The 19,317-nt window shown below is 22.2% G+C and overlaps 2 protein-coding genes across 2 annotated transcripts; one reads left to right on the forward strand and one right to left on the reverse strand.

Annotated features, from left to right (window-relative positions):
- Positions 1–1,913: 1,913 nt before the first annotated feature.
- LOC105368487 (coiled-coil domain-containing protein 142) lies at positions 1,914–18,173 on the reverse strand. The gene is made up of 14 exons (XM_011507499.1): positions 18,140–18,173; positions 10,283–10,527; positions 8,418–8,506; positions 8,192–8,324; positions 7,920–8,071; positions 7,480–7,664; positions 6,648–6,839; positions 6,316–6,461; positions 5,769–6,068; positions 2,942–3,058; positions 2,718–2,871; positions 2,469–2,586; positions 2,203–2,390; positions 1,914–2,047 (listed from the first exon to the last, which is right to left on the reverse strand). The coding sequence occupies exons 2-14, from the start codon at positions 10,451–10,453 to the stop codon at positions 1,914–1,916; spliced, it is 2,079 nt and encodes a 692-aa protein (XP_011505801.1). The 5' UTR covers positions 10,454–10,527; positions 18,140–18,173.
- ND-24 (NADH dehydrogenase ubiquinone) lies at positions 14,043–15,780 on the forward strand. Its single transcript, XM_011507202.1, has 4 exons — positions 14,043–14,130; positions 14,617–14,679; positions 14,937–15,395; positions 15,487–15,780. Exons 1-4 carry the CDS (start codon positions 14,095–14,097, stop codon positions 15,658–15,660), a joined length of 732 nt encoding a protein of 243 aa, XP_011505504.1. The 5' UTR covers positions 14,043–14,094; the 3' UTR covers positions 15,661–15,780.
- Positions 18,174–19,317: the final 1,144 nt, after the last annotated feature.

Raw genomic sequence — 19,317 nt, forward strand, 5'->3', positions numbered from 1 at the left:
ATAATTGTAAATTTGTTTGCTTTCATGCCATTGTTTACTAGGTTGTGTTAAACAAGGATAATAAAGTTTGTTTAAACATTGTTAACCCCGTTGAGATTTTAACATTTAATGTACAACAATAGTATGAAAGCTAAAAATATATTTTTTCTATTGATTTATCGTTATAAATTATTCTCCAATACAGAAATTATAAAAGAAAAAAAATATGATTACATATTATTTTATTTGAAAAAAAAAAAAAAACGGTAACTGATATCGATTTATTAAAATACAATATTAATAAATTGTAAAGAAATATTTATCATGTTGAAAACTCAAGCAACATCGGAGATCTCGTAATCATAATAGATTGGATTTTTTTTTTCCAAATTTACCATTATTGATTTATTGTTTTTGTATGTTTAATATAAAGTCATTTTTAAATGGTATAAATTACTTGATTAAATTTAGCATAGCCATGGAGCTATTTTTCTTACGTTTGTTATTTTGTTACATCTTTTGTTTTTTTTTCGTAATAAAATGTAGGTATCGGCTGCGGCTAGAAATATATTATAAAGAAATTCTATTACAGTATAATCATGAGGATTAAAAAAAAATTTATTCTTATTTCATAGTTGTATTGCTAAGCGAATAAGTATTATGTATTTATTCTTTCCTTTTTTATCTGCCACGAAGTAGTCACTATCTAACAGAGGAATCACTATTTTAGCAAATTTTATCCTCGTGTTCATAAATAAATCAATATTTTACTTTAAAAATAACCTTATCTCCATCTTGTTTAACGCATTACATTAAATCCTAATCCCAGTAAACATGATTTAGATGTTCGTATTGGCAAGGAGAACCGACTTATTATAATGTCGGCGATTATATAGACTATCATATCTTATACGTTAAATGTCATACATTTTCTCAATCCGCTCAGTTTTCACCCAATAGGAATTGTATTTTCTTACGTTTTAACATGCAAATTATTTCACATCTAATCATTCCTCAATCTTAATAAAAGTAAAGCAACTATAAAGTCATTCGATTTTAAAATCAAAATTTAACTCATTCTCATGTGTGTCCAAAGAAGTCATAGTTACTTTACAAGCAAGTTACTATGATGTATTAGAAATGTTATATTGAGCTAATTCTTCATTACTTCATAAACAATAACTTCAGCATATATGGGGCTATGTTTTGATTGGAATTTCCTTCGTACGTATAGATTATCTTTAAATAAAAAAGCATATAATATAATATATGATATATATATATATATATATATATATATATTGTATTGTTATCTGATTTTATCTGATGTCGTCTTATGTGATGTGAAGTAATGTGATTCGATGTGACGCGATATCATGTGATATGATGTTACATAATACGATATGAAGTATTACGATGCGGTATAATATCTTATATAATTACTATAATGTGATGGGGTATAATATGATACATGATATAATATTTATATATAAAATAAATTTATAATATAATAATCTAAAAAATAAAAATAACTAATTACATCATATTATATCTATATTATAAACTCGTAAAACCTGAATTTAATTTTAACCCTTTCATTTTTATATTTTTTGTGAAAATTCATATGTTTACACGCATGAATTTAGAATCTCATGTCCAATCAACTGATATTATATGAAGATAAAAATGTTTGTATTTTAAATATTAATAATATATATATATATATATATATATATATATTATAATATATAATTATATATTATAATTTATTATTTAAAAAATTGTAAAATATATTTCTCGCAAATCCAAAGATAAGTGAATTAACATATAATTTTTATTTATAGTTACATTACCTTATTTTATTAAAATAAATAAGTCTATTGTTTCAAAATAGAATTAATTCTTAACGTAAAATTAAATGATTATAAATACTATTATAGACAGCAAAAATTAAATCGCTTTGCTGCTCGAAGCTCCAACCATTGTTCCTGATTTGGAACGTACATTTCAGCTGGCATTCTTTCAAGTCCAAATGATTCAAATGATCCATTTTGCGTAGTTTTTTTAACTAAAATTTTAAGAATAATATTTCAATTCATGTACTGAAACAATTCTCAAATAAATATGTTTTAATTTACAATTTTATAACTTTATATATAGTACGTAATTAGTCTTTTTTTTTTTTTTTTTTTTTTTTTTTTTTTTTTAAAATAAAGAACTTACGAAGCTTTTTGTTCATTGAAATTGCCTCCCCTGGGTGACGAAGAAGTAAACGTCCGACTCCTTCACACCTGCGTAATACTTCATTTTTTAATAAATGCGGTCGAACGTTTTCAGAAATTATAGAGCAATTAGTAACCCATGTTAATACATGAGCAAAATCAGTAAGTAATTGCAGTGCTCCCCATTCGCTGAACATATGATTAATATTAACACTTGTCTACAATTATTTAAATACTTCGATAAAAAATTCTTTATTTTATTAGTACCTAAATTTTATTTTATGTAAATATATATGATCTAACCATGCTTCACACATTATTTGAAGAATCATATTTGATATTTCAAAATCTTCAATGACTTTCAGAACTGGAAGCAATACTCTTTCTAAAAAAAATATACAAATAGAAAAACTACTCCATTAACAAAAGTTAATATAGTTCTTTCGATAAAAAACGAATGAAAAAATTATGAATATAAATGGGATATGAGATATGTAATTAATTGTATTAAATTACCAAAATATGTTTCAACGTAAAAACTGGTCGTAGATGGAGCCGTAGATAAATTTTGTCTCCAATAATTAGATTTTGGAAAACACATATGAAGATTAGTGAGACTGATGACTCGACCAATTTTTGCCAAAATATTAATACATAAAGTTGGCGAATCCTATAAAATAGCATATTTTTATATAAATTATAAACATTTTTTCATATAATTATTCTCAATTTTTATATACTTTTAATAGTTGAATATTGGCCATAACTTCTGAAATAATTTTTGCACGCATTTTTGCACAAACATAAACTTGAACATTCATTATTTTCTCTTGCAATTTATTACTGTGATCTGCAACCTAATATGTTTACTTTAAAATCAAATTTTGTATAAATATTTGAACTTTTGTAAAAATGAATTATCGATGTAATAACAATGTTCCATAAACAGTCTTAATATTAATAAATAAATTGAAAATTCAATTTATTTAACTTCCTATGGAATCAAAATACATGTTAGAATAAAAAACAACATTTATTTATTTTTATTTTTCATTTACTTATTTTTTATGTAACCTTTTTAAAAATTCTATAGTCGGTCAAAGGTATTCTAAATTTAACTATGTATAAATTAATAAAAAATATGTAAATAAATAATAATTCATTATAATTTACTTATCTAAAATGCAAAAATAATAAAAAAATATAAAACTATCATTAAAATTAACTATTATTATAAATCTGGTTTGTAGAATTATTATTTATAATTATAAATAAATAAATATATATAATATATTGAATTAAAAATTAATGTTCGTTTAAGTAACACACCCAGATCAAAGAATTTAACTTTTCAAAGTATTAATTTCTTTCGCGTCATATTCGATTTTATATATTAAGAAGCCGTTTCTTATATTATCCTCAAGAATATAACTGATAGAACCAGCCAATATATTGATCGAAAGGAATAAATCTTTTATCTCACACGTAGTTATTTACGAAGTTTCAACTCTTTATAAATTATCTGTAAATTTATTTATAGTTCCCAACAATAAAGAACTCGATCAGTGACTATCAAACCTTTATATTTACCAAGGAGGATTAGCCGGATCGTTTTCCAGTTGAAAAGAAAATCGAAACATCTTCGATTAGAGGTTATATTCATTAATTCAGTACCAAAACTGCTAAATCAATCAAATATTTGTACCATAAGTGAATATAAATATTTTTCTGTAATTATCTCCCTCAAATTGTTTCAAGAACTCAGAATTACGATAGAATCTGTTCTTATTATTATACATGAAATTTACATTAATTAAAATACGTAAAACAATTATTTTTCAACAATAATTTGATTATTTTCTGCTCTATTGATCAAATAAATAATCAAGGGCAATAAAAGACTAAAAATTCAAGATATGATCAAATATTTTTATATTGATCTATTAATGTAATTCCTGCTATAGATTTTCAAATAAATTCAATTGATTTTCCAAAATAAGTATGTACATTTCTTTATTTGTAATTTCATTATTAGATACATTAAATTATAATAAAAAGCATTGATTTTGATTTTACTTATAAAGGAAGAAATCGTTAAGAAAAATAATATTTGAAACATGATTCTTTCAAGAGTATCTAAATATTATATATTATTAAACTAAAATATAACATGCATTAATTGTAACGAATTTAAGCAACCTTATAACTATGAATAATTTATTAATATACAGACTTCGTAGAGCTTTAATTAAAAATCTGAAAATGTAGATTACTAGTTTTGAATGAATAGTAAACATTACACATATCTTCATATTAATAATCAGCCAGTAAAAGTAATATAATACTTAACATAAAATAAAAATATGCAGGCAGAGAAAAAGCTGAAAAAGAGAAAATAGAATATGGAAACAATACACAGTCACAGGAAAAGAAAATAAAAAAGACAGCCTTTCATAAAGGGAAATAGAGAATAAAATATTTAATTCACAAATCAGAGCTTAAATAATCCAGACTAAAATAATAATTCTGTATTTCATTAAACGATCGATAATGTACATAAGCTATCACGATGTAATAAAAATATCAATTTCTGATACCTGAATTTTTATTCAACTATTGTTCTACTTTTAATTGAAACGATATATTGTGTAATTTGATTAATTCAAAACATGATTAAATTCTCTGAAATTTAAAGCTTTAACTATTTCTTTTATTAATAAATATATGCATTTATTTATTTCGAATATACAATTAATTAAAATTATACATTCAAGTTTCAATGAATGTATTCTTTTTCCATCTGAATATACAGTTATATTTTAATATAAATACATTGATAAAAAAAAGATCGAATAAAATTATTCGTTACATTTAACATCACATATAAATGCATATGAAAGCACTCAGAAATTCTCTTTTGCAAATGTACAAATCAATAATTTAGTACTTTATTTAAATATATTTAATTAATTCTTATATATTTATAAGTTAAATCGGCTTTATTAATACTTGAAGTCATCGCTTATTCCAGTGAGTTTTCACATAACAAACGAGAAACACCTGTCACATAATATTTTAATACACCTTGTAAATTTATCATACTATAACTATTCACAATTGTTATAAATATGACAATGTTTACATTGAATTCCAAATAAATAAAATATATTTAATAAAATTAAATTAAAAAATTCGAATTCACTATAGAATAAAAAAATTATTTTTTTAAAATTGCTTTTAAGGTCCAAAAATACTTTTAATTAAATTTGTAAATAATATAATTAACTCCAAAGACTATTTTAATAATTATTCATATAATTATGAAACTATATTAAAATTAAAAACAAAACTTATTATTATTTTACCAATAAAAAAGATTTAGGAGAAAAACATTTATATAAAAGTATCGTATTTTCTACAATCGCATTTCAAATAGAAAAAATTCATAATTTTATAATAAAATAAAATTAATTTACTTTTAAATTAATAAACAAATAAATAAATATATATATATATATATATATATATATATATTGAAATAATGATAATGAAAATTTACAAAGTTACCTTTAAATTAGACAATACATCTATACAATTGACAATATCCCCTTTAACTAGTAAAAAAAAAACTTGTAGATCCCAGGTATGAGCTATCATACGGGTCTCCTGCATGACCCAAAGTCGCATTGTGTGAACCGAATGATCCATTCGATGTAATACAACAATTTGTTCAGATAGTGGAAGCTCAATTAAGGGTGCACCAACAATCCACTCGCCATCCGTCTCGCATTCATTACTTAGAGTCATCAGAAGATAGAAGACGTCGACGAACTTTTGTCCCGTATCGGTTCCCTTTATCGTGCATTTCTTCAATTTTTTGAAATTGTATCAAATATAAAATACTTTTAATCGTTGGCTTTTTATATCGAGGCATTATTGTTTTAAATAACTCATTATACTCATTAATTTCTACAAAACATTAGTTTTCCTACTTGTTAACATTACTTAACAACTTCATATATTTTTTGTGAAAGTAAACATTTTATTAAATAAATTTACAATATTCAATTACAATATAACAAGAAGACTAATTGATAATAAATCCAAAGCATACCTCGGAAACTTCGGATGCCGCCTTTGACTGACACTCAAACGCATCAATATATGCTAATCGAAAAAATTTATCCCAACCCGTAACGGTCATGTGAGATCCGAGCGCATCACATAGAGTTTGAAGAGCTGGCCTTACAGTAGATGGAACTGTAAACAATTTTGTTTTAATCATACAACTATTTCAACTTATAGTATATTTTAAAAAGTAATAATAGTTCCATTTATTAAAATAATTGAAAATAGTTAGTCATATACGTAAAATAATGCACAAGAAGCTAATATGAAATATTGAATTGTAAAATTTATTTTGTTTTTTTTTTTTATTAATTATACCGTCTTTTTCTTTAATAAATTGTTGTAACCAATCCTTCAAATGCTTCGATCCATCATCGTGTCGAACAGCTAAAGCTTCGGGTGACCACCAGAGAACTACATGATCTAATATAGTTGATACTGAACTCCATGCCACCTCTTGATAAAATTCAATTATTTTTGTAACAGCAGCTCGTCGTATTTTGACTTTATCTATTAATAATACAAAATCATTTGTTTTATAAAAATTAATGTTTTTTAAATGTGTATAATATAGTAAAGTAATGAAATAACTACTGGCAATCAAAACTAAATTATAATATAATTTATTAAGAACCAAATTACTTAAAAACTTTACTTTCTCTTATTTATTGATTTAACTGAGATCATAACTACATATAAAAAATATTCAATAAATTTTGCAATATTATACTTTTATTAATTACATTCATTAAATTGAATAAATCATTAGTTTCTAATTAAAACAAATATTTAATGTAGAGATAATATAAAATATAATTATTTTTGAAACTTTAAACAGTATTTTATAACTACCTAAATTAATCCACATATACTTTTATAAATATAATAGGTGATCTATCTGTATAAACTAATAATTAAAATTACGAATATTATTAATTGAACATTAATATTACATATTTATGTATCATTGATGAAAGTAAAAAAATTCTATTTAAAAATAATTTCAACTTATATAATAATTCAAAAATACTTTTAATCCGTTTTATTATATATAAATATATCATAGATATAATAATATAATACTAACATGCAGTTTAATTTTAGATAATAAAATATTATAAAAATATTTACATATTCATTGTTAAATTACCATTATTCATTTTTGTTGTATCAGGACCAAATAAATATGGAGATATTATTTTTATAATATTGAGTAATTCAAGAATTTCATCATTTTGTGTATTTACTAAAGCCTGTATATTTTCTACATTAGAGTTTGCTTCTTGAGCATCAGCAATTTTAGCAATCGGAAGCGTCAAATGTTTTGTTAAAGTCCTAAACAAAAATATATCAATAATAAGTAGACGCTTGAAAACAATTTAGTTTATTTTTACAAATAAATTCTAAGCACATTATTTGTCAAAATAATAAAAAAAAAAAAAAAAAAAAAAAAAATTTATTTTAAACAAAATAAATAAAACGCGATTGCATAAATATACATTAAAAAATTGTTTTATATTAAATTATTATTATTAGATATTTTAATTGAAAAATAATTGATTGATTAACAAAAATAGATTTAGCAATCACCGATAAATTTCAATACTTGAATTATCAGAAATATCCACATCATTAGGGGTAATAAATCTTGTATCATCCTTATCACAAGTGGATCGATAGTTTGATAAAGCGCAATCGATAAGCTCATGACAATATTCTTCGGCTCGATTCTTAGCTAACATCTGTGCAGTGTAAAATATTCCAAAAACTTTGTAAATTCACACATGCAGGCGTACCGCACGGATACATATAAATATATATATATATATATATATATATATATATACAATTATATACTTTACCTTTAATATGCGAGTAATTGAAAGTTGTTTTTCTAATACTAACATGTTTGGACAATCATTATGAAATATATTTATAGACAAATCTGAGACATCGTGATCTACATTTAATAACTTGTTATAAACATTAACTAACCTATATATTTTATATTTTTTTATTTCAAAATTAGCTATTATTATTTAAAATAAAAATTGGTGCTTTTTTTTTTTTAAATAATTAACATCTTACCTAAAAACTATCCTTAAGTTTTCTTCATTTGCACAACTAACTAATTCATTAATTAGTTTTCTCATAAATCTAGCAATGGTATTAACGTTCTTTTTCAAAGTAAATGTTAAATATTGGATTTTATATTGAAAAACAAAATTCTGCGGCTTAAATACCTCCAGCATAATTTTACATTCCGGAACGGCTAATTCTAATTTTTCAGTTAATATTTTTAATTTCTATAAGTAGAATTAAAAAAATAATAGTATTAAAAATATTATTGATTAAAGATTAATAAAAGAACTCTATTATTTAATTAATTAATTCGAGTATATTAATAATTATTTAATATGAATATTTTATGGAATGCCTCTAATAACAAATAAATTTGATATTTTACGTATTATATGTTAAAACTAACAGTTTTAAATATTTTTAATTATACGTTAAATAAATTATAAATACTAGTAATATTATATTTATAATTTATTTTTAAATATCTACTATTTTTACATGTTTTATGTATATAATAAATAAATATATATTATATCAAGAATTTGCTATTGAGATATTACAGAGTTCCTTCATTAATAAATCACGCATAAAGTTGTGCGTTGCTGTAGATAAAATAAAAAGCAATTCAAATATCAAATAGAAAGTATCAAATAATAGAAAATATCTAAAATATAAAAAAAGAGATTAAACATCAATGAAATTATAGGTCCTCTAATTATTTCCCTAGTTACCACATTTGTGTGATGTAACTGAAAAACAAAAGAACTGTTTCGTTAGAGTAATGAAATAATATTAAAAAAATTATTTATTTGAATTGAAATATATATACGTTGTAAAATTCTAAATATATCTAATACGCATAAATGAAAATCTGTATTATAATTTCTCGAAAGCTTTCTAGATCTAGACAATTTCTACAATGATTTTTATTATGTAATTACATTAATTAATTATTTATTATATTACATTAATATTACATTAATTATTATAATATCTATATTATTAATATTATGTAAATTATCGTTCAATATTATATAATACATTTAAATATAAGATTTTATTGTTAAATTCTCTTACTTTTGTAATCTGTAAAATTTGAGTTTCTATGGTATTTGAGTTTCTATTCTTTCGTTTGATTATGGTGAGTCAAATTGATAATATTTATATGAATTCTACTATAGCGCGAACTTCATTTTAAGCATTATAAAACATTATATATCATAATATTACGAATTTAATAAAATATTTATATATCAAAAGTGAAATAACAGTAATTTTTATATTAATTGCAGTAACATTACAATTATCATTTTTCTTACAAATAAAAAAAAAGTGATATATTATCTGATAAAACTATATGATATTTGAAAATATTATTAATTTAGATCTCGAGAATGTATAAGAATAATTCTCTCCTCGTTTGTTGGTAGTTACATTCATTACATTTCCACATTATTGTTTGACTGCTATTATGTATTTTCATTATTAAATAAGTCGAATGAAAGAGTAATATTTATAGATAACAAACACTTTTATACAAAAGCGATATTAATAAGATATTTAACTGAACATTTATTAGAATATAAAATTATATGAAAATTTTCTTTTAGTATTACGATTTAAATTAAAAAAAAAAAAGAGCAATTATATATCTATACCGATAATTAAAATGTTTAAATATATAAAATGCAAACCATATTTTTCTGTGCTTATGAAATGTTATAATGAAGTACGAGCATAAAGAAATTGAAAATTGTAAAATATATAATAACTTGGAAGAAATGACATAAACATGAAAAGTTAAAATACCTTATGATGAAATACAAGAAATGAAGGGGAAAAAATGAAGAACAGAAAGATTCAATACATACAGTTTTATTGTAAGAATCTATTCGTATATCATGCTTCATGAGTGCAGCTATCTGGCCCGCAAGTCCATTTATTGTTTCATTGAACTTTAAAGAATCTGCAAAGCATTTCTCAAGGGTAGCCGATGCCCGAGGTAACCATTTACCAACATTCGCTCTATAATTACTATCCATGTGTTTATTATAAAATCGTCGCTACACACTTGCCCTTATTTTTTAAAAAACGATTTCCTTCGTTTGCACCCTCTCTATAATTGTAATAAGAGTTTCTACATCAAATTGAAACAATTTTTAATATATATATATATATATATAATTTTAAAATAGATTAAATAATATATTTTTATAACAATATATTATATTTGTTTACTGTAAGTAAAAAAATTAAACATTGTAATGCAAAAAATATGCAAATGAATTATTTTTGCACATTGATACTCAGGATTTTAAAAGTATCAAAGTAATATTGAAATATAATTATAAATCATTATATATTATACAAAATACATTATATCACAAGATTATTGAATAAAATAAAATTATTAATATCTTATATAACTTTATAATTTCTATTTGTATAAAAACTTCCTTTGATAATTCAATTGTAAATGATATTCCGTATAAATGATACTGATATAATAAGTAATAAAATCAATGATTCTATTGTGAAATAAAATGACATAATTTGATATTTTAATTTTAACGAATAATATCATATTTACTAAAACATGAAATTTTCAATAAATATTAAATTATACGTAAATAAATGAGAACATTTTAATCTCAATATTTATATACAAAACTTAATTAATTTATTCAAGGTCATTTGTAACATCAAACATTAATCCAAATTAGTAAGACAATTGATATATTTAATTTTAAGATTCAAAATTTTTCATTGTTAATGAATTTATAAATAAATAAGATGAAATGATCATTCATTCATTTATAAATAGTAATATAGGTCAAACAATATTTAATATGGTCACTTATTTGAGAATTATGTTAACAATATGCTTTAATATAATAAATACGCAATGATAAATATGTCTCTATAAATCACAATAATAATTATAAAAATTATGATCTATAAATAAGTCACACTACTAAAAATTTACATACATATATATGTAAAATGTAGTTGATTAAAGTGATTTTTATTTAAAAATTTCATTGTTACAATTTAAACAAAATTAAAAAGACAACTACTTTAGCAAATACAAACTGTAATTATATATTTTTTACAAAAATGCTATATAGTAATTATTGTAATATATTATTATTAAAACGTACTATCATATTGAGAATAGCTTTTACAATAGTAAAAAAATTAATTCTAATATATACACAGAAGTCGATTATTAAACAAATTAAATTTCTAAAACATATTAAAAGAATATATAAAAAATCATCAGTAAATAATTAGATCTTTGCACAGTGTACAATGATTAGTGATTTTTTTAAACAATGTATAAAGCTGGTCATTAGTATATAAATATATTTTTTTATAATAATCTGATTATTTTATATAATCGATTATTATATCTTATTGATTTATATATAATAATCTGACAATGAAATATGTTCACCACTATTTAATACCAATTATTCTTCATAATAATAACATTCTCGCACACTTTTTTCTTCCCTTCACTTACATTAATATGTAATATTAAGTACTCGTTAACTAAAAATGACCTTCGATAAATAATATATATAATTATTGTATAACTAACAAATTTGATCGTTATAATTATTATATAAACCATTTATTCAAAATACTATATAATAAAATATATAATTTAGTAAATAAATGCTCTTTGCCTTTTCATAATTTGAAATATAAAATAAATATAAAAGAATTATTTCATCGTTTAGTTTTATATTACAGCAAGTTGTGCAACAATTGAAAACTAATAGAAAAATATTTTCAAATTTAAAGCAAATTTCTTTTACCTATATTGAGCCCTATCTTTAATATATTAAATATAAATAACATGAAATTACTATGCATAAAACATTGAAACATTAAATAGATAGTAACTTTATTAAGTATTGAAAGACTAACCTTTTATAAAATATTTTATAAATATAGTACAAATTAATAATTGGTTACATTATAACATAAATTTATACCCTCTATACAGAACTGTAAAATAAATAGAAATAGATATCTAAGTGAGAGAGAGAGAGAGAGAGAGAGAGAGAGAGAGAAAGAGAGAGAGAGAGAGAAATAAACCAATAAATAAATAAAAACTTTTTTAATAATCAGTGCAAATATACATACAAATATACATACAAAACAGCGTAAAAAAACTTTACTTCAACTGACCTCCTTATAATTGACGACAAAAAATGTTAAAGCACCTCGAACAATAACAATTTATAGATTCAATACAATTTTGAACAAATACAGAAAATTTAATTCTTATGTAGAAATCATTATTAAAGTTTTATTAATTTTCTATGTATCCTTTTTTTAACAAAATTAATATAAAGTGTTATTACTCTGTAAATAAAATGTGACTCAGTACATTACTCGATAAATACATCACTCGATGCGAATTCATGAACAACAAAATTCTGTTTTGCTAAGTACAGAAATATCTTTTACAGGTAAATACTTTATTTAGACTTGTGACCTTACTGAAATAAACGAATGAGCGGTTGTCAAGGAAATGCGTAAACATGTTCAATCCGTCACGAGCTCATAAAACACAGTAATTATCAAAATATCCGTGAAAATATGTAAAGCTCCAAACGATTTGCGAAGTAAATGGTTATTAAAATTATCAAGCATTTACACAAAATAAATATTTTCGATAATTCCAAATTAATGTTTTATTTAAATATAATATAAATTTGAGAGTTCTACACACTCCTATTAAAGGATAAATATTATATTCTTATAGGACTTATTATTTAACTAAATAATTTAATCCAATTATAAAATAAATTCATTTCGATTGATTTATTAGAATATTTGCGAAGAAAAATTAATTTTATACAAGGGACCGAATGTGCTATATAATAATTATATGACAGATCGAACCACAATCATTAATTAATTAAAATGTTAATTGAACAGTTGTCTAGTTAAATATTAGTATAATTAATAATTTAATGTTAACTATAATATGTTTAAAGTATTTATTGAAAATTTTAATATCCAATTCAATTAGCGTATTTTTACAGACAAAACTATTTCGATAAAATATCATTTTTACTGCTGTTATTATTGTTGTGGATGTTTTTTTTTCTTTTTTTTTTTTTTTTTTACTTCTTCTGTGACAAAAACTTATTCCATCGGCTAAAATTAAGAATCATCATTAAAATTCGTAATTATTTAAAAATTAAAATAATTTATAAATTTCTAATTATTGCTTGAATATTAATAGTTTTATAAGTTGTTTAAAATAAAAATGAAAAAAATTATATCTACTAAGTTTATGTTAAATGTTGGAAATGATGAAATCATATTTAAAAAATTTTTACTAAATGGTAATTATAATTAAACCATATTAATTTCATATACCTGTATTTAAAAACTATAAATTCACTAATTCTGAAATCCAATAAAAATCTGTTTGATATTCACATTCATACTTTTACATTTATTACATTGTACATTAAAATATTTTCTCAACTCATTCATAAACTTAGCGCTTTCTGTTTGTGTTTGAATCAGATCAGCTGATGGGGCCAGCGACGGTTTAGCAATTTTTGCAGAAAAAAGTGTAAAACGGTGTACATAATAAATAAGCCAATAATTAAATTAAGAATTATTTCCAAGTGCTAGATAAATTAATAACAAAATGCTAACATTTCTTCGAAAGACTTGTAATTTATCGGTATGTAAAAGTTATAGAGTATATCGATAATGAATTCCATAATTATAACCTCAATATTATGTAATTTATAAAAACATCAGCACTTAATAAAAAAAAAAATAATATGTTTTTAGTTCTTAATATTAAAGTAAATATTATTTCATTAAAATAATAATAATTTACTTATCTTCTATGGAGAAGAATATAATTTTATTAAAAATATCTTACAAATTATTGCATTTTGATAAATTTTTCATTTTTTTTTACTGTATATGGATTATTTACCTTATATTGCTAATATTTTATTAAATTTTTAGTGTCAAATTGATTTAATTTTTATAAATATTACCTTATTTTATTTAATGAAAAAGAATATATAAAATAATAAATCTTATGCAAATAATAATTAAAGCATTCGTATTTATTGATATATTTTCAGTAATATTACATGAATTTGTTTAACATTAATTAAGCAATAATATCATGTATTAATATTTTATATTGTAGGTACTACAAAATATAAGAAATTTACAAATATCAGCTATTTTATCTTCGGACACACTATTTACTGTAAGTTACAAATTGGAGTATGAAAATAATTTTCATTCTTTATTATTTTATCATTAGTAAAATTTTTTTAAATTAAAAAAATTAATTTATAAGATAATTGAAGATACTATTTCATAAATATTTCACTTACACTAATACTAAAAGATGAAAACAATATATTGAAAAGTGAAATTTTAATAATAACATATTAATATTAGCAATCTTATATATTATATTAAAATAATCAAAAAAATTAATGTATCTGATTTAATATTTAGCACAGAGATACAGAGTATAATAATCCTAGTACCCCTTTCGAATTCAATGAAGCAAATAAAAAGAGAATTGAAGCAATATTAAAAATTTATCCAGAAGGGCATAAACGAGGTGCTATGATTCCTCTATTGGATCTTGCTCAACGGCAGTATGGTTGGCTACCCATTTCAGCAATGCACAAAGTTGCAGAAATCCTTAATGTATCCAATATGAGAGTATATGAAGTTGCTACTTTCTATACAATGTTCAATCGCAAACCCATGGGAAAATACCATGTTCAAATCTGCACATGTACACCATGTTGGTTAAGAGATTCTGATTCTATATTAAAAGTAGTTCGCGAAGAAACCAATTGTGAAATAGGTGGAAATTCTGCTGATAATATGTTTTCTGTCTCGGAGGTAGAGTGCCTTGGTGCATGTGCTAATGCTCCAATGTTACAAGTTAATGATGATTACTATGTACGTATTTGAATATATGCTTTTTCATGAAATATAATATATATCTTATAGTTATGAAATGATTTATAAATACATACATTAAATGTTTTAGGAGGATTTAACACCTGAAACAACCAAAGCTATTATTGATGCACTTAAAAATGGAGAACGACCACCGCCCGGACCTCAATGTTGCAACAGATATGCAGCTGAACCAGCTAGTGGACTTACTTCGCTAACTTCTCCTCCACCGGATCCTACCTTTGGAGTGCGATCAGATTTATAGATAAATAAACTTTAAAGTATTTTAATGTATTATCACATTTCATGTATTGATCACAGAATTGGAACAATTTTTCGTTCTTATGTTTTCAAAATAAAAGAAATAAATTGAAACTTATTTCTATTTAAACACTAAAAATTATAATAGTATAAAGTTAAAAAACTATTATAAATGTCACTCAATTAAAAAATATATTATACAATATACTATATATTATTTATTATATTCACAAATATTATATATATATATATATATATATATATATAAAATTTATATACTGTTTTAATTCTTTCTAAAATTGCTATAATATTTCAGAATCATTATTGTCCTGTCAACATACCTATTTTCATATTCTTATATTTATTAACATTTTTATAATACAAAGAAAATCTTTTGTCAAATCAATTTCATTACTATAAAAATAAATATAAATTGTAATATACAAAAATAAGGGCGTTCCATGTTTTTAAAAAAAAAACTTAATATTAACATTCATATGAAATTTTAAAAGCTAAAACAAATTAAATAGAAAATTTTTAAAAATAACGATTTTATTTATAATGAAATTAACGCGTTTATATCCAAACATTGTTCATAGAAAATCTTATTCAAAGCAAAGTAGCATTCATTGTTAATGTTTCGAGTCAATTTGGTGCTTTGTTTCTTCGCCCAACGGTATCGTATATTTCGACTTACATAGTACATCAACTTTAATCATATAAATTCAGGGTATTGCATAATATACTTTACCTATCATTAAATTGAAGTACGCAGCCGCAATATCAAGGTTCGTATTTGACCAAACTCTGTGAGATAACTACTACATCTTATCATTCATAATGTTATTCCATAAATATATACTACCAACATATTTGAATTTATGTATTTCTCCTATAATGATTGTCGTAGATACTTTAACAAGAAGCTTTTGAATTCACCGCCCCTACTATTAGTTATTGTCAATCTGTATCTTAATATAATATGGTAATAAATAAATACAGTCATTACAGATTAGGTTTACAAGATATTTCTACGGACAATTACTAATGTTACACCATTTCTGCTCCCTTAGTCAATTTTACCTTAAAGTTTTATTTGTTTAGATTTACTACTTCATTAGAATTTAATTGAAAAAATATTATTATAGATCATCTACACATTACTCGAGTAATTCAATAACTATATTATTATATATTACAATCTAACGGATCATTAATCGTGAATTAAAGTGAATCGAAACAAGCTCTCTTCTAATACTAGTGAGATCCCTAATACAATTTCCTTAAATTTATTTAATACTTCAATAATGTAAATTTATTGTATTTCAAAGCTCACTTTGATTAATTTATGCAAAAAAAATTTTACATGAACTTTTGAAGATGTAATATTACAAAGTAAAAATTTCACATCGCTCGATCACGCTATCCCTACTACTAGCGAACGTTAGAAATAGCCTTTTACGAGCACCCATATAAAAATAATATCTGATAATGAATGCAAGAAAGCAATTTTAACGGAAGCTGCGGTTTTAATCTAATTCGCTATATATTACTAATACTTTGAAAATAAATCTTGCATTAAAAAGAAAAATATCCATATGTAACGCATCAGTCAAAATAATTTACTAGCCGATCACCTTATTCAAGCAGAGACAATATTACCACATATAATTGTAAATTTTTTTTTTCTTTTTTTTTTCATTATATCCAATGACCGCTGTCTTATGGGTGTCCTATATTATATGTATGCATAATATATGTATGATTTGGAATTCGTGATTATATTATTGCATAATAGAATCCGAAATTCTAATTGTAAAATTGTAACAAACTTAATAATTAATTATTTAAACTCTCTAAAGGGTTATTTATTTATTAAATGCAAATTTTAATGTTAACTCGATTAATTACTTTACAAGAAATATAACATTGACTTAACATTGGCTGTATTTAAATAAATTTAAGTAAATTATGTTTAAAATTATTATAAAAATGTTTCAAATACGTAATTTTAAAATTAATATAACAAAGAATACTATTTATTTATATATTTTTTATGAATATAACATAACTATTATCAATCATTACTATTATCAACTTTAACATATGCTATTATCCCTTTATTAATTGCATGCTGAAAAATTATCAAAATAAAATAAAACGCAAAATATGAATAAAGATCTGTATTACGTTACATCTACAATAGTACTTAAGTATTCTATCTTACCATATTCATAGTTACATTAAAATTGTCATAGATTTAAATATATTGCAACAGAATCCCTATATCTTTTTATTGATTTAAAAAATTTTATACTACGATTTTTTTATGATTTTATTGTCTTCGTACAATCTCTTTTCTCGAGTATTTTGAACAGTTTTTTTTACCTCAATATATCATATAAAAGTTTTTAATTTTACTAACCTTAAATAAATTCTATTTATACATATATGAATATCTTTATATAAATTTTTTATATTACCGTTATTATTATTGAACAATATTGTGGAAAATAATCGTATAATATTAAATTGATTAGTGTACTGAGAAATGATCGTATATTGCAAATTCCAAATGAATATAAAAAAAAAAAAAAAAAACATCTAACAATAATTTATTTTATTTATTTGCTGAACATTATAGATGAAACTGATAAAGTCATGCTTCACTAACAATACCTTACATTTATTATTCCTTAAAAAAATATTTTAAACATAAGTAAACATTGAATAACGTTTAAATTTCTAAAAGTATATATTATAATCAATAAAGGAGGATAAAATAAATTTTTCTTTAAATTTTTAATAAATTTAATGAACATAAATAACAAATACTTTATTATCCATAAAACATGCTTTGAATTAGATAATAAAAAAAATAAATAAATTCATATAACATGGACATATGAAAATTGATAAAAATAAGTGGTTCAGTCTTCATATATTTTATGCGCTGTAATTTAAATTATCAAAATTTTAATATTTATTAATAAAATTCCATAAAAGTTAACGAAAGCTCTACTTCTACTGTCTGTAATTTCAAATGATCAGTTATCTTAACAATAATACAGAAATTAACTATTTATGATTTCAATAAGCTTTCAATAAGTTTATTTGCAAATTGTATAATAGACCGGCATTTATCAATTTAAATACAATCAACTCTATCAAATATAAATACAATATAATACCAAACTCTTGGTGCATTAAATTTGATAACTATTACTAATAAATGAGATGAATTCAATAAAATATTTTGAAAAACCACCTTATTAAAATTTAACAACTGATGGAACGAATTTTTTATTTTAAAATAAACTTATCATAGTATTCTTTCACTCTTTTGCTCATGTTCTTATGTTCATTATATACCTTCTGAAAACTTATTTATGTATCCAGCCGGTTCACTCTATTATTTTCACGAATCGTACAATAGAGATAATTAATTAATCCTTTAAATTTATATTGTCCCACAAGATTTTATAAAGCAAAGCAATAAGCGAAAGACTATAAATATTTTATGCAAATTATGAATATCGATATCCAATTGAAGTTGCTAAAAACAATAAAATTAAGTCACTCGAAATTATAAACAGAAAACTTAACTATCTATATACCTCTGTGAGATAAAAATTTATTATTTATAAATAAAATGGATCTA

The sequence above is a fragment of the Ceratosolen solmsi genome, unplaced genomic scaffold (assembly GCF_000503995.2).
Source record: "Ceratosolen solmsi marchali unplaced genomic scaffold, CerSol_1.0 scaffold6, whole genome shotgun sequence".
Classification (NCBI taxonomy): domain Eukaryota; kingdom Metazoa; phylum Arthropoda; class Insecta; order Hymenoptera; family Agaonidae; genus Ceratosolen; species Ceratosolen solmsi.

Excerpts from the sequence above, each read along its gene's own strand:
- ND-24 (XM_011507202.1), top strand. The coding sequence starts at position 14,095 with ATGCTAACATTTCTTCGAAAGACTTGTAATTTATCG. Across the intron at positions 14,131-14,616 it reads GAAAGACTTGTAATTTATCG|GTACTACAAAATATAAGAAA; the intron begins GTATGTAAAAGT and ends TTTATATTGTAG. Across the intron at positions 14,680-14,936 it reads CTTCGGACACACTATTTACT|CACAGAGATACAGAGTATAA; the intron begins GTAAGTTACAAA and ends TTTAATATTTAG.
- LOC105368487 (XM_011507499.1), bottom strand. The coding sequence starts at position 10,453 with ATGGATAGTAATTATAGAGCGAATGTTGGTAAATGGTTACCTCGGGCA. Across the intron at positions 6,840-7,479 it reads TACAACAAAAATGAATAATG|ATAAAGTCAAAATACGACGA; the intron begins GTAATTTAACAA and ends TATTATTAATAG. Across the intron at positions 6,069-6,315 it reads CGGCATCCGAAGTTTCCGAG|AAATGCACGATAAAGGGAAC; the intron begins GTATGCTTTGGA and ends AAAAAATTGAAG.